The sequence below is a fragment of the Perognathus longimembris genome, chromosome 26, assembly GCF_023159225.1.
Source record: "Perognathus longimembris pacificus isolate PPM17 chromosome 26, ASM2315922v1, whole genome shotgun sequence".
Taxonomy (NCBI): Eukaryota; Metazoa; Chordata; class Mammalia; order Rodentia; family Heteromyidae; genus Perognathus; species Perognathus longimembris.
The window spans coordinates 6,854,270-6,870,314 of NC_063186.1; the positions used below are offsets into that span (position 1 = coordinate 6,854,270).

At 43.6% G+C, this 16,045-nt stretch overlaps 2 protein-coding genes across 2 annotated transcripts in view; one reads left to right on the forward strand and one right to left on the reverse strand.

Annotated features, from left to right (window-relative positions):
• Positions 1–1,036, reverse strand: part of Uba5 (ubiquitin like modifier activating enzyme 5) — a 13,201-nt gene extending 12,165 nt beyond the window's left edge. The window contains exon 1 of the mRNA XM_048335012.1: positions 725–1,036. Within this exon, the coding sequence (XP_048190969.1) occupies positions 725–891 (167 nt within the window). The 5' untranslated portion in view covers positions 892–1,036. The remainder of the gene's footprint in view (positions 1–724) is intronic.
• A 621-nt stretch (positions 1,037–1,657) lies between these two features.
• The window catches only part of Acad11 (acyl-CoA dehydrogenase family member 11), a 30,873-nt gene continuing 16,485 nt past the window's right edge, over positions 1,658–16,045 (forward strand). The window contains exons 1-11 of the mRNA XM_048335011.1: positions 1,658–1,679; positions 1,716–1,872; positions 5,820–5,919; positions 7,405–7,530; positions 8,528–8,689; positions 9,443–9,607; positions 10,273–10,414; positions 10,947–11,068; positions 12,115–12,221; positions 12,668–12,794; positions 15,189–15,266. Of these exons, the coding sequence (XP_048190968.1) occupies positions 1,724–1,872; positions 5,820–5,919; positions 7,405–7,530; positions 8,528–8,689; positions 9,443–9,607; positions 10,273–10,414; positions 10,947–11,068; positions 12,115–12,221; positions 12,668–12,794; positions 15,189–15,266 (1,278 nt within the window). The 5' untranslated portion in view covers positions 1,658–1,679; positions 1,716–1,723. The remainder of the gene's footprint in view (positions 1,680–1,715; positions 1,873–5,819; positions 5,920–7,404; positions 7,531–8,527; positions 8,690–9,442; positions 9,608–10,272; positions 10,415–10,946; positions 11,069–12,114; positions 12,222–12,667; positions 12,795–15,188; positions 15,267–16,045) is intronic.

A 16,045-nucleotide genomic window follows, 5' to 3' on the forward strand; every position in this document is an offset into this window, starting at 1 on the left:
CCTGACTCTGCCACTGATTTTTCGTGTCACACACACCTTTCTTTTTTTTTGGGGGGGGGGGGGAGGGTTCCAAGTCAAGGCCTTGTACATGGTTAGGCATGCACTCTTCCAATTGCCTTAGTAACTTCTAGGGAAGGGTACTGCATTTTTGCCTCAGACTTCAATTCTCCTACCTATGACTTCCTGCATACTCTCCCTCCTGCTGTCCTCGTTGAAGATACACTGAGATAGTGTATGAAAGCTGCGGTTTATGCTTAGCAGGCTACGCATAAAGTGACATTGGATGTGACTTCTGAGCGCTCTTACACTCAGTCTGATGCAGAGAAAGGCGAGGTGGCCAAGCCGAGGCGATAGAGGTGACACACGTTGACAAGCAGGCCAGAAGCAATACCATATGGATGCTTAGAAGCAACACCATAGGGATGCTCAGCTTGGATTAAAAAAAAAAACATACAAAAAGATCAAGAGTATCTTCTGAGTAGCCCTAAGATGTGACCTTACCAATTTAAGAACAACTCCTGACCAGACCCAGTGTAAGGTGGGCTGGGGCTTTGACCTCCCCCTTCCCTCCCAGTCCCAGGGTCTTGACTAACGCAGACACCACCCCCCCTCAACACACACACACACACACCTTAAAGACCAAGTAAAATATGGCTGGGGACCTGGGGGGGAGGGGAAGGGGGTCTGCGGCCTGATCCCTCCCTCACCCTCCCCTCAGGCTCACCTGTAGGGATTAGAATCCACCACCTCCGAGCTCATCTTCTCGATGCGGGCCCGGCCAGCCCCTCCATCGCCGCCGCCCCCTAGGCCCCGCAGACTTCTCTCCAGAGCAAGTTCCCGCTCCAGCTCCTGTATCCGCTGCTGCAGCCGCTCCACAGACTCGGCCGCCATGGCTGGGCCCCCGGCGGCCTCAGTTCCCCGCCTGGGCCTTCGCCTTCGCCGCCCCACACTGCTCGGCTGGGCTCTCACGAGAGAAAAGCCAGCTGGACGTCGCCTTCCTCACGCACCGACTCCGGGAAGTTCCTCAGAGCCTCCCGGAGGGACACGTCTCCGCCACGCCCTCGGCCCCACTTCCGGTGCGTCGCCGTCATCGCTCCCCCTCCGCAAAAACTCGCCCATCGTCGCTTCGGTCTCCGGCGAGTTCTTCTAGAAACGGGTGGCAGCAGCATCGGAGGGTCGCCTGTGCTCAGAGCAGGGAGAGAGAGGACGCTGCTTCTACTTTCTAAACGAGCCAGCGGAGAGAAACGTCCGGACCTTTTCTTCCCAAAGCTCTGGATTCCCGCCGGACGCTTTTCTCAGGCGGACCCGGCAGTCTTCCTTCCGCCTGGAGGCACGAACAAACTTCAGAAAGAGCCTCGACTTCTTTAGTCACCCGTAGTGAGGTACTACTGTAGCTTTCCCCCCCCCCCACTTCCATATTTTAAAAAATAAAGAAACATCCAACTTGGACTCTTGACAGAAAGGAGAAAGTGTAAAGTCGGGCGCACACCCCGTGCGCCTCGGGTCCGTTCCTCATTGCGGCCTCGGCCGTCGGGCGGAGCCTTCCTCCTCCCCCCCCGCCCCCTGCGGCGTTGCTTAGCAACGGCGCGCAGGCCGTAGGTGATTGGCTAGGACTAGGCCTCGCCCCCTAAGCTTCTCCTTTTAACTTGACCGCAGTTGAGTCGGGCTTCACTCGCGGGCGTGTGAAGCGGGTGACCCGTGGCTGAGGCGGCGGACGACAGTCATGGAGACGGGGGCCCCCGACCAGCTCGAGACCACTCAAGTGCGGCCTCAACACCGGTTCGACTGCCAGGCTCTGGAGGCCTACTTAAACCAACATTTACCTGGTTTTGGGGCAGATCCCCAGGCTGCGCTGACCGTTACTCAATTCAGGTATCCATGCTTTCTAGCCGGAGCGAATCTGTGCATTCACTGGCCACTTGCTTCCTTTTGAAGCCGTGCTTGGGTTAATGCCCTCCCTCCGGAATTTCTTTTTCCTGCAATGACAAGATCCCGCACGCAGGGACCTGCTGTGTGGCTAGTCCACTGCACCACCCCCACCATCGCCTCCGCGGTCTGAATGTGAACGCCATCCTGGAAGCTGTAGAACATTTCGCCACCCGGTTCAGAAAGGGAATCTTGTTAGAAAGGTGAAAGTAAATGCGGTTCCGCTGAGGTGGTCGAGGCTGGAAGCACATTGAGAAATAGATGCCCTCCCTGACCTTTTAGCACAAAGGGGCATTTTTCTTCTTCTGAGAATCTGGCGTCTTTCTCTTTAGTTGGCTTTATTCCCCAGAGTGTGTGTGTGTGTGTGTGTGTGTGTGTGTGTGTGTGTGTGTGTGTATTGGGATCCTAAGGAATTAAACTAGGTTTCCCCGAAGGAACCACTCCCCCCACCCTATCCCCAAGAATCTGGTTTTTAATCTGATGATTTATAATTGATAAAAAATCGTCTTACACTTTATTTAAAATAGTATTTCTGTAAACACAGGAGGACTATGGGAGACCCCGCTTCCAGTAAACTATATCTGCCCATGTTGTCTGGAGTTTTATAGTACATGAACTTGGAGAACTTGTTTTCTGAATTGTAATACTTCCCTGTTTTGATTAGTCTTAAAATGGTATAAAGTAATATGGAGGGAAGAGCTCAACCACTGCAATAACATTGCAGTAATAGTACGCTTCTATCGTATCTATAGTTTAACTATTGGTTTCAGTGAAGATGCAAATAGTAGAAAAAGAAATTGATCAGAGGGAGGGAGGAGGCTGGGAGACACCAGTGGCTTACTCTTTAATCCTAGCACCCCAGAAGGCTAAGATCTGAGGATCAAGGTTTGATTCTAGGTTTGGCAGAAAAATCTAGGAGATATCTCCAGTCAACCATCAAAAAGCAGAACTGGAGGCATGGCTTAAGTGATAGAGCACCAGTCTTAAGCAAAAAGAACCCAAATCCCAGAGTTCAAGCCCTAGTACTAGCTGGCTCCTTAAGTTCCCAAAAGACAAGAAGTAGGAGGAGGAACAGGGTGATGTGGAATAAGAAGTAGCTGAGACCTCTAACCCAGAAGGCTGTGTTGTAAACAAAACAGAACAAACTTCAAAGTAGGAGGAGGAACAGGGTGATGTGGAATAAGAAGTAGCTGAGACCTCTAATCCAGAAAGCTGTGTTGTAAACAAAACAGAACAAACTTCAAAGTTCAACTCTTATTAAATTATAAAATTACTAGGGCTGGGAATATAGACTAGTGGTAGAGTGCTTGCCTCGCATACATGAAACCCTGGGTTTGATTCCTCAGCACCACATATATATAGAAAAAGCCAGAAGTGGCGCTGTGGCTCAAGTGGTAAAGTGCTAACCTTGAGCAAAAAGAAGCCAGGGATAGTGCTCAGACCCTGAGTTCAAGGCCCATGACTGACAACAACAACAAAAATTATAAAATTACTGGTGATCTAGTTATGTTTATTGTGGCACAATTCACAGGACCCAAGTTGTGGAATCAGCCTAAGTACGCATCAAAGATGAATGGTTAAAGAAAATATGGTACATAGACACAAGGGAATGGAGTATTATTCACCATAGAGTAAAATGAAGTGTCATTTGTAGGAAAATGGATAGAATCAGCGACCATCATGTTAAGAAAATAAACCAAACTCAGAAAGACAAATATTACATGTTTTCTCTTGTGTGCAGAATCTAGGTCCATAAATACAAAAAAAAATACAAAAAAGCTCTAAACCTAACAGGAGGATTGTTTGGGGGAAGAAGGACCAGGTGGAGGTGAGAAAAGGTACAATAGAAGGTGATGAGTGTAGTGAATAATATCCAAGTACATTGTATACATGTTTAGAAATGTCATGATGAAACTCATTATTTTGTACAATAAATCACTGAAAAGGAAAAGTATGAAAGCCACTAACTCCTAATTAAGGTGGGGGAGGGGAGTGAATGAGAGATGGAATTAAAAGAAATAGTTCAAGTTTCTCACCTGAAAGCCTTGGTTGTAAACAAAGTAGAACCGATCAAAGTTCACATTTCAACTATTGGAGTTCGGCCAGCCTGTCCTTTGGACATCAGTTTGGAGAAAAAAATGATCATATTTATCTTCTAGTGCTCTGAGAGAGTTGTCCAGCCGTTGTTGTTAAACCTGATGTTAAACCTGAATCATGCTCAATGTATTAGTCATGATATAATCAACATTTCCTGAGCTAAGCGTGATGGTGCATACCTGTAATCTTTGCAACTCCAGTGGTGGATGCAGGAGAATGACTATTCCAAGGCCAGCCTGAAATGGTAATGACTTCCAGGCTAGCTTGTCTCAAGAACAATTTTCAGAGATGTTATGTTAGCTTGATTGAATATTTTTATGGGACTTTGGATTCCACGAGCAAATATCCTCTTTCAGGACACATAAGAAACTATTGAAATGGAAGAGAATGTAGTCTATAATATACAGAATTGCTATGATAACTCACATGCCTGTAACATGTCAGGTAGGAAAGGAAGATAAAGTTCAAGAAGAAACAAAGCTTATTCCATTTTTTGCCATGGTTATGGGAAATATGACGTTATCTTGAACTGAAATCGAGATAGTTGGAGAAAAGCAAGTTTAGAGGGAGACTATCAGTCAGCTTTGGGATATTGACTTTCATGTGTCTTTTAGATATCCCAATGTGTAGGTAAGTCAGAAAGTAGTTGGATATACGAATCAGGAGGTCAGGGCAGAGAACTGGAATAGAGATAAGAGTCATTGACAAGTAGAATATTTACAGTTTCGAGATGGGAGTACTGACCTAGAAAATACATCTACATGAAGTGGAGATTTAGAGATTGGTCCACAGCATTCTCATATTGAGATCTCAAGATGTTGGGGACTTACAAGGAGGGTACTAAGAAGCTTGAGAAGGAGTGGCTGGAGAGCTGTGTGGGAAACTCATGAACTTGAAGAGTCACTTCAATGGAAAGATGGGAATGCAAAATTTGATAAAAATGGAACAGAAGAGGGAGAGTTGGAGTAGGGAGCATTTCAACAAAGGGGAGTCGAATTTTTATTTTATGCCAATCTTGGGGTTTGAACTCAGGACCTGGATGCTGTCCCTGAGCCCTTTCTCTCAAAGCTAGCACTGTACCACCTGAGCCACAGCTCCACTCCACGTCTGGCTTTTTGGTGCTTAATTGGAGATGAGAATATCATTGATTTGTGTGCCCAGGCTGGCTTCAAATTGTGATCCTTAGATCCAAGCCTCCTGAGTGGATTTGACACAGGTCTGAACCACCTCAGTGTCTGACTAGGAATATAATTTTCAAGGGGATTGAGAAATGGTTAAGAACAGGTGTTTCATTTGTTTGTTTAACATAATAGCATACCTAAGCAAAAGGAGCTCACAACTGACAATAAAAATAATAATAGTAGTAGTAATAATAATAATAGGATACTTGGTATAGGTGGCTCATGTTTGTAATCCTAGCTACTCAGGAAGCTAAGATACATAGGACAAGGCACTGGACCACTGAACCATATTTAGACTTTCTTTTTTGCACTGGTTAGTTTGAGATATAGTCTTGTTTTTTTGCCCAGATTCACATTCCTGGATCAAGGTTCTCCTATTTCAGGCTGGGATGGCTGGGATAATAGGTATGCACTACCATGCTAACTTTTTCTCTTGAGATAGAATCTCATAATCCATTTTTCCCAGGCTGGCCTGGGAGCTTGACTTTCTACCTGCTGATTTCATTTCATTAAATTATTCATTTAATTTCCTGTTTCTTCTGACATTTCAGGAGGATTCTGGGAAGAAGCAAAGCGCATCCTTACAATTGACCTTTCTGTTTTTCTTTTTTCTAGATCAGGACAGTCCAATCCTACCTTTTATCTCCAGAAAGGCTTGCAAGAATATGTACTCAGGAAAAAGCCTCCAGGTTTACTTCTTCCTAAAGCACACATGGTATGGCATAGGAATACAGTCTCAGAGCTGGGAATATGGCCTAGTGGCAAGAGTGCTTGCCTCACATACATGAAGCCCTGGATTCGATTCCTCAGCACCACATATATAGAAAAAGCCAGAAGTGGCATTGTGGCTCAAGTGGTGGAATGCCAACCTTGAGCAAAAAAAAAGCCAGGGACAGTGCTCAGGCCCTGAGTTCAAGCCCCAGGACTGGCAAAAAAGAAAGAAAGAAAGAAAAAGAAATACAGTCTCAACACAGAGCAGTTCCAATTGCTTCTACAAGTCATCTTATGTTTGCTAACCAGTATGAATGCATTTTATTGCTATTAAAAATTCACTTGAGGGCTGGGGATATGGCCTAGTGGCAAGAGTGCCTGCCTCGGATACACGAGGCCCTGGGTTCGATTCCCTAGCACCACATATACAGAAAACGGCCAGAAGTGGCGCTGTGGCTCAAGTGGCAGAGTGCTAGCCTTGAGCAAGAAGAAGCCAGGGACAGTGCTCAGGCCCTGAGTCCAAGGCCCAGGACTGGCCAAAAATAAATAAATAAAAATAAAAATAAAAAATAAAAATTCACTTGAATTGTATTCCTTTTGTTTTAAAACAACACAAAGAGAGCTGGGAGGGGGTTAAAAATCTAAGGCTAGCTCCCTTTCCCTCCCCCCTCTTTCTTCTCCTTCTCTTCTCTTTCTCCTTCCCTTTCCCTTCCCTTCCCTTCTCCTTCCTTCCTAACTTCTTCTTTTCTGGTGGTGGGACCCAAAGCCAGGACACGGTGCGTGTTAGGTAACTGCTCTACCAATGAGCTACATCCCCAGCCCTCTTGTGGGTTTTATTCTTTCTTGTGCAATTGGCTACATATATAACCAGCCAGTGGATGTTTTCAGTGCTAATCATTTCTAGATGGCTGTGATATAGCCTTAGAGGACCCTCTCTGATTCCTTTTTGGGTGATGGGAAAGTAGAGAATGCCAGTGAGCAGAAAATGCTAGGTAAAAAGCAATACTTCATGATAAAACCTGTAGAATATTGAGGTCGGAAGCTATTACCTTCACAGTATCCCAGCCAGAATTAAGGACCCATCCTTTAGTCCTAACTAAATGATCATTTTAGTGCCCATCTAATTTATAATTGTAATGATTACACTTTTTTTTTTTTTTTTTGCCAGTCCTGGGCCTTGGACTCAGGGCCTGAGCACTGTCCCTGGCTTTTTCCCGCTCAAGGCTAGCACTCTGCCACTTGAGCCACAGCGCCGCTTCTGGCCGTTTTCTGTATATGTGGTGCTGGGGAATCGAACCTAGGGCCTCGTGTATCCGAGGCTGGCACTCTTGCCGCTAGGCTATATCCCCAGCCCTCTTTTTTTTAATTATTACAATTATGCTCTGGATTATTTATTGACACTCTTGCAGTTGATTTCTAGTGAAGGTTGTCTCAAAAGTTATTGATAATTTCCATTTCTTCTTTGATAATGACTCATCATCCTCTATAGATTGACAGGGAGTTTAAAGTCCAGCAAGCTTTGTTTTCCATGGGATTTCCAGTTCCCCAGCCGTTACTGTACTGCAGTGATGTCTCCATCATTGGAACAGAATTTTACTTGATGGAATACGTGCAGGTGAGCGAGGGATCTTCATGTCTGTCTGCCACTCTTATTTTTTAATGATGGTATTTTCACTGGATAAAATTTTTGCAGCTGGGTAAAGGAAGCTCACGCCTGTCCTCCTAGCTACTCAGGAGGCTGAGATGTGAGGATTGTGGTTTGAAGCCAGCTCAGGCAGGAAAATCTGTGAGACTCTTATCTCCAATGAACCACCAGAAAACCAGAAGTGGTGCTGTGGCTCAAAGTGGTAGAGCTCTATCCTTCAGCAAATGAGCTCAGGAACAAACAGCATCCAGGTCCCAAGTCCAAGTCCCATGACCAATAACAAAAGAAAGAAAGGAATTTTACTATGATATTTATACATGATATAGTTTATTCAACTAAAATGTTGGAATAACCTAAAATGTTTTCAGGGCTTTAATTTTTCTTTTAATTTGAGCATATTCGATAAGGGAAGACTGGAATTGGTTAGGAACGGAAGTAATAATTAAGGCATGTTGGCGTATTTCTTACACATTCCCCTAGGTGTCAGTAAAGAGCTATCTATACTAATATACCAAAGATCCCGGAGGTGGGGCTCAGGGAACCAACCCCATTGTGGAAGGACCAGGTCACTAAGAATAAATTCAGATTGCTTTTTTTTTTTTTTGGCCAGTCCTGGGGCTTGGACTCAGGGCCTGAGCACTGTCCCTCGCTTCTTTTTGCTCAAGGCTAGCACTCTGCCACTTGAGCCACAGCGCCACTTCTGGCCATTTTCTGTATATGTGCTGCTGGGGAATTGAACCCAGGGCCTCATGTACACGAGGCAAGCACTCTTGCCACTAGGCCATATCCCCAGCCCTCTCAGATTGCTTTGTGTTTGTGTGTGTGTGTGTGTGTGTGTGTGTGTGTGTGTGTGTGTGTGTGTGTGTGTGTGTGTGTGTGTGTATAATTCAAGTTGGGTTTAGTTTTCTCCTTTAGGTTCACCTTGATAGGCCCTTGTGTTAAATACCTAGGATAATCTCTTCCGTAGGGTCGAATCTTCCGTGATTTCTCACTTCCTGGATTGAGTGAAGCAGAACGCTCAGCCATCTATGTAGCCATGATAGAAACGTTGGCCCGGCTCCATTCCTTGAGTGTACGCTCACTGCAGCTGGAAGGGTACGGCATGGGTGCCGGGTACTGCAGACGGCAGGTAATGCATACACTCACGTGAGCATGCGTGCACACACACAAAATATTTTAGATATATATAGTATATAATATGTAACAATTATTTAATCTATATGACATAATATAATTAACACATAACACATAACATAATATAGATTATGTGATAACCTAATCTATTAACATTATAATTATTATGTATTTATATGATATATAACATAAAACATATCAAATATATATTTTGTATTACATATAACATGTTATGTAATATATTACAATGCTATATAATATTATGTGTTTATATGTAACATTATAACACACATTATATTTAATATATGTCATGCACCTATATAATGGAGCTGGGAATGTGATGTAGAGGGAGAGCGCTTGCCTAGCATGCATGCAGCCCTGGGGTCGATTCCTCAGCACCACATACATAGAAAAAGGCGGAAGTGGCGCTGTGGCTCAAGTGGTAGAGTGCTAGCCTTGAGTAAAAGCAGCTCAAGGACATGCCCAGGCCCTAAGTTCAAGCCCCAAGCCCCACAACTGGCACACACACACACACACACACACACACACACGAAAGATAACTCAAATGGAACTGGGCAGAAGAGAGTTAGAGGTTTAAAGTCTTAGGCAGGTGTGAGTTTTGCTTACAGGCTTTTGTTTTGAGCACTTAAGAGTAACACGAGACTCAACATAATTAAATTTAACTTCTGAACCACTGAATCTTTCCTTCCACTCTTGGCTCTACCATTTTTCTTGCCTCTGTTTTCAGGTCTCGACCTGGATGAAGCAATATGAGGCTGCAGCCCATCAGGACATCCCCGCTATGAGGCAACTGTCTGAATGGCTGAGGAAGAACTTGCCAGACAATGACAATGAGGAGAGTTTGATCCATGGGGATTTTAAATTAGATAATATCATTTTCCACCACAAAGAGGTACTATAGACAATGTTTATGATAAATCTCATGGCTAGGTCTGATTTAAGATACAAGTACCTCATAGTTGTGTTTCCAGAGTATCAAAAGACCCAGACTGGCCCTATTCTCACCCTATATCTCAGAACTGTCTGCACATCCAAGACTTTCAGAAATGAGCCATGCAGGTTTTCTAGCCTAGGTACATGTGCTTACCACTGAAGAAGGATTTATAATTTTTACATGCATGGTCCTACTTTCTTTCATTCTCTCACCTAACCCGACCCCCCCCCCCCCCCCGCCCAGTAATCAGGGCTTGAACTCAGAGCTTGAGGTTCATTTGACTTGTGGTATGTACTTAAATTCATCACCAGAGCAAATGCTTAATTACTCACAAAAACCGTTACACTTGCCTAGGAGTAGAGATATTAAGATATGACTGGCCCTGAATCCTTCTACAAAACACAGAAGGTTTGACAGACAGTAATGGCTCCAGAAGTCATGGTTCCCTGCAGTCTGTCTCATAAATGAGAGATGCCCTGTGAGTAAAGACTGCAAACCAGCCTCCTGTTGGCATTTTTTTTTTGAGGGAAAGCATGACTTAGAATGTATTTTCTTTTCTCTACTTCCTTATTCTTGCTGTTTTGGATTTTTATTGTAAAAGACCTTTTTCCTTTTAATTATAGTGTCGTGTTTTAGCCGTCCTGGACTGGGAGCTCTCCACCGTTGGTCATCCCTTCTCAGATGTCGCTCATCTTTCCATGTTCTACTTTTGGCCAAAAACCATTCCAATGATAAATAAAAGTTCTCACTTCCACGCAGGCACAGGTACCAAAGCATAATGTGTACGTTACTATTACAACACACCTGTCTTTATTACTGTCATCACTAAACATGGGTCTTGCTGTTTTAGATAGTTTTTGTCCTCTTAAGAGTGTTTCTTGTGGGGCTAGGAATATGGCCTACTGGCAAGAGTGCTTGCCTCATATACATGAAGCCCTGGGTTCAATTCCCCAGCACCACATATATAGAAAAACGGCCAGAAGTGGTGCTGTGGCTCAAGTGGTAAAGTGCTAGCCTTGAGCAAAAAGAAGCCAGGGACAATGCTCAGGCCCTGAGTTCAAACCCCAGGACTGGCAAAAAAAGAATGTTTCTTGAGTATTGATGATTTCTTTCTGAATTTGGCGTCCCATGTTGGGTCATTTATGACAAAAGTGTCGTGGTTTTAGGAATCAGTATTTAGGACACAGATGGATTAATGGCTATTACATTTTGCTTTACATATGGTCTGCTGTAGTATGATATTTTTGCATTGTCATGGACAAGCCAGATGACCGTTCTCTGTGTGCTATTCTTACAGGGATACCATCAATGGAGGAACTGGTCTCAATCTACTGCCGCTGCAGAGGGATTCATTCTGATCTTCCTAACTGGAACTTCTTTCTTGCCCTCGCATATTTTAAATTTGCTGGAATAGCACAGGTAAGTATTTTAAACATGTTGTTTCACCATTATTTACTCACAATCTGTTGATGGTATTTTCTAATCGCCAAAATGTGTGTGGGGGGCTGGGGATATAGCCTAGTGGCAAGAGTGCCTGCCTCGGATACATGAGGCCCTAGGTTCGATTCCCCAGCACCACATATACAGAAAACGGCCAGAAGCGGTGCTGTGGCTCAAGTGGCAGAGTGCTAGCCTTGAGCGGGAAGAAGCCAGGGACAGTGCTCAGGCCCTGAGTCCAAGGCCCAGGACTGGCCAAAAAAAAAAAACAAAAAACAAAACAAAATGTGTGTGTGTATGTGTGTATGTGTAATTTTGAGAAGAAACAGCAAAATTTGTGAGGTTTGTCCTGAGTCATTTTATTTACTTTAATTTTATTTTTTGGTGTCGGTACTGGGGCTTGAACTCGGGGCCTGGGCACTGTCCCTGAGTTCTTTTTGCTCAAGGCTAGCAAGCACTCTGACACTTGAGCCACAGTGCCATTTCCCAGCTGTTTTTGGTAGGTAATTGGAAATCAGAGTCTTAAGGACTTTCCTGCCCAGGAGGGCTTTGAACTGTGACGGTCGGATCTAAGCCTAAGTAGGATTACATGTGTGAGTCACTAGCACCCGGTTCCCAAGTACATTTTATTTTTTGGTGATAGTGGAGGTTGAACTCAGCTTGGGGGGTGTCCTTGAGTTTTTTCACCTAAAGCTAATGCTGTACCATTTTGAGCCACAACACCACTTCTAGTTTTTTTGGTGGTTCACTGGAGATAAGAGTCTCACAGACTTTCTTACCCAGGCTAGCTTTGAACCGTGATCCTCAGATCTCAGTCTTTTGAATAGATAGGATTATAGACATGAGCCACCAGTACCACCTAGCTCGTTTTTATCTAAACAAATTCATCTTTACATTAATCCAGATTCTTTACATCTTAAGGGATTTAAAAAATTGAGACACTTCATCAAGACTAGAAATTAGAGGGAAAAGACAGTTGAAGGACATTTGCAGTGAATTTTAATTATTCTCTGTTAATTTGCTTATAGGGAGTGTACCACAGATATCTTTTGGGAAATAATTCATCAGAGGATAGCTTTCTGATGGCCAATAGTGTGCAACCACTGGCAGAAACTGGATTACAACTCTCAAGAAGGTGAGGAAAATAGATTCTTCATATCTCAAAGTAGAGCTGTCTGGGTGTGTTTCATAAAACCTTTGCAGTCTTCGTTTACATACTTCACAAATCATTTGTATGTAAATGGGAGCCCTAAACTGTAATGGAATAGGAAGGTTGTTTTGTTTGTCTTTTAATGTCAGGATTGCTATTGCTATTGCTCTTTTGTTGTTGTTTTCTTAGGCTGGTAGTATGGCTTGAACTCAGGACCTGGATGCTATCTCTTGGCTTTATCCACTCAAGGTTGACACTTAAGCCATACCTCCACTTTCAGCTATCCCCAGAGAGTTTTCCTAAGCCTCAGCTCCTTCTGCGACATACTTTGTTAGCTGGAAATACTTCATGTTATCTGGAGAAATGCATCATAATGATGTTGGACATCGTTGTAGCCTCTATTTGCTTGTTTTCTTCTTTTTTAGCCAAAGAACCTTTAATACCGAATTGCCACGGGCGGATAATTCCAGACAGTTGTTTGTGCAGACTAGGAAAGGCCAGGAAGTCCTTGCTAAGGTGAAGCATTTCATGAAACACCACGTCTTCCCCGCTGAAAAGGTATCGTGTGGACACTGGGTGCTAGAGTACCATGGGCGAGTGCTGCTGCTCATCTGTGCTGCAGGAGAGAGAACCGTGGGCTGCTCTCTCCACAACCACTCTGCCCTCAGACTCACTCAGTCTCAAAACAGCATCGCTTTATTCTTGCTTTTTTGTTTTTTTGTTTTTGTTTTGGTTTTTCTTCAGCACTGGGGATGGAACCCAGGGCCTTGCACTTTGTGAAGCACTGCTGTGCCACTGAGCTACATTCCCAGCCATGTGCACCAACATGCTAACAGCTTACATTGTCAGCTACTAAGATCCTTGACCTCAATCTTTTTATACTTTTACATAAATTCCGTATAAGAAAAAATGTAAGCTTCATGGGACCCGTCTTTTTCCCAAATAGTATGTAATGGGATTCATTATGACATCGGTACACACACACACACACACATACACACACACACACACACACACACACACACACACACAGTGCACTGTGCATTTTTACCAGTCCCCCCGTTCACAGAACTGTCCTAATGACCTTTGGAAACTCCAAGAAAAGCATAAAGTAGAACATAACTCATTGTCTGTGGGGAATATTTAAAACCTGTTCTTCCTATCTAAAGTTCATAGAAAGTCCTAAAAATAGTATGTAAAACAGGAACAAGGAACATAACATAGTTTGCAGGGTACACTGTTTTTCCTTTTGGTTGGTTGTGGGTCTTGAACTCTGTGCCTGGGCATTATCCGTAAGCTTTTGTGCTCAAGACTAGCACTTTACCACTTTGAACTACAGCTCTACTTCTGGGTTTTTGGGGTGGCTAATTGGAGATAGGAGTCTCAAAGACTTTCCTGTTCGGGCTGGCTTTGAACCATAAGCCACAGATCTCAGCCTCCTGAGTAGCTAGGATTATAGTCTTTAGCCACCAGCACCCACCTCCCGAATGCACTTGTGATACAAACAGAACATTACTCACACTTTCCTATGTGTAGGAATGTACCCAGGTGGGGAGAAAAGTGTTGTTTCTTTCTGGTAGACTTAGGTTGAAAGTGAAAACTCATGTATTAAAATATTTCCTGGAAGCTCCAATCTGGGATTCTGAACGAAGACTCCCCCAGTCCTTATATCAGTTAGTAAACAAGAAGGAAGCATGTTGAAGGTGGTGTTTTGAGAAGGTCAGCTAGGCACCAGACATAGTTTCTGCTATTCTTGACTCTCCATACCATTCAGGGCTCCCCTCTTTTCTTCACTGTTACTGTCTTCCTCTCTCTGGCAGCTCGGAATATCTCCTTTGTTGACCTGTCTCTTCTCTCTGGCAGTCATGACAAGTATACTTCCAGCCATCTTCTACATATCGTTCATCTTTTTGTTTTTTGAGTCAGGGTCTTGCTATGTTTCTCAGGCTGGCCTGGAACCCTTATCTTAATCATTCATCTAGCCTCAGCCTCCAAGCCACCTGGCTTAATAAATTAGGCTTCCTATTTTGAGGATTCTTTTGGCAGGGAGGTATGTTATTCAGTCTTGAGTCCTGCTATATACCACAGCTACATTTTACAGTTGGCAAATGAAACATTAAGTCATATTTTCAAATAACTGCATAAATGCTGGCATCATTTCTTAGGGCTGTAGTCTCATTCAGAGGTACTCAGAGATGAGGACATTGCACATGTTCTGCATAATATATTTATTACTGAACACAATAGCATTGACTTTTTATGGGAACATGAGAGATGGAAATAGTAACCCTAAACAGGAAATCTTCCAATTCAACTGACTTCCTGGCAGAATTGACAGGAGCCATTCAGCCTGGTGTTTGGGAAAGTGTAGATAAATCCTTGCCTCCTTCACGTTTTCGCCAAATAGTCATTCATGGCCTCAAGAAGCTTCTTAGATTCCTTCAAGCACAGTGATGCATTACTAAATGCACATTTTAGTTGATTTTAATATTTCACCTAACCCTTTTAGCTGAGGGGTTTCAATGCCCTCAAGGGACACTTAAATCTTGGATATCAGATTATTACTATCTAATAGTAGAGGCAACATGATTTTTGTGAGCAGGAAAAACTTTTGAATTTTCATGAATCTCTGTCTGATTTTAAAAAGATATATAAGTAGCTGGGGCATGTTGGCATAGCTAACATGTAACTCGTAAACTTAGCATTTGAAAGGCTAAGAGGCTGGAAGAAGGTGAATTCTAGTCTAGCCTGAGCTACATTCATCACCTTGTTTCTCTCTCTCTCTCTCTCTCTCTCTCTCTCACACACACACACACACACACACACACTACTGATTAAATAGTCGAGAAAAGTTTCTTCACTTAAAATGCATATTTTACATATTATCAGTTTGGGATGTCATTTTCTCTGCCTTAAATCAAGTTAACTTTTTCCCCTTTTTATTGCTTTAAGGAGGTCCATGAGTACTATGTACAAAATGAAAATAAAGCAGACGTGTGGAGACAGCCTTCTGTGATAGATAAACTCAAGGTAAGAAAAAAAAAGTGAGCAATGGAAAATTCCTATGCAGGCATTTCTGGTGACCTTAGGTTTTACTGTTCTTGTTATACAAATGTATCATAATAACTTTCAAAGGAACGTTAAAAATGGAATCAGGGCTGGGAATGTGGCTTAGTGGTAGAATGCTTGCCTATTATGCATGAGGCCCTGATACCTCAGTACCACATAAACAGAGAAATCCGGAAGTGGTGCTATGGCTTAAGTGGTAGAGTGCTAGCCTTGAGCAACAGCAGCTCAGGGAAGTGCCCAGGCCCTGAGTTCAAGCCCCAGGACTGGGTTAAAAAAAAAAAAGACTCCAGAACATAAATGGGGCTACATAGTGTTCTGTATGTGGTAGTCATTCAAAGGAAAAAGTGAGATAAAAACTACTCATTATCAGCTGGGCACTAGTGGCTCATGCCTGTAATCTCAGCTACTCAAGAAGCTGAGATCCTGAGGACCAAGGTTAGAATCCAGTCCAAAAAGGAAAGTCCTTGAGACTTGTGTTTCCGATTAAGTACCCAGTGAAGCTTTGCTTAACTGGTAGAGCAATAGCCTTGAGCACAAAAGCTCAGAGATAGCACTCAGGCCCTTCCCATCCCCCTAAGGTCAAGCCCCAGGAACAGCACCAAAACAACAAGCACTTGCCTGGCCTGCTCAAAGCTTTGGGTTGGGGGAACCACCACAGGTTGATGGAGGGAGAAGGGAAGGGAAGCATTCGTGCCATATAGCCTAATGTATATTTTACATTTTTCAATTCTTGCCAGCAT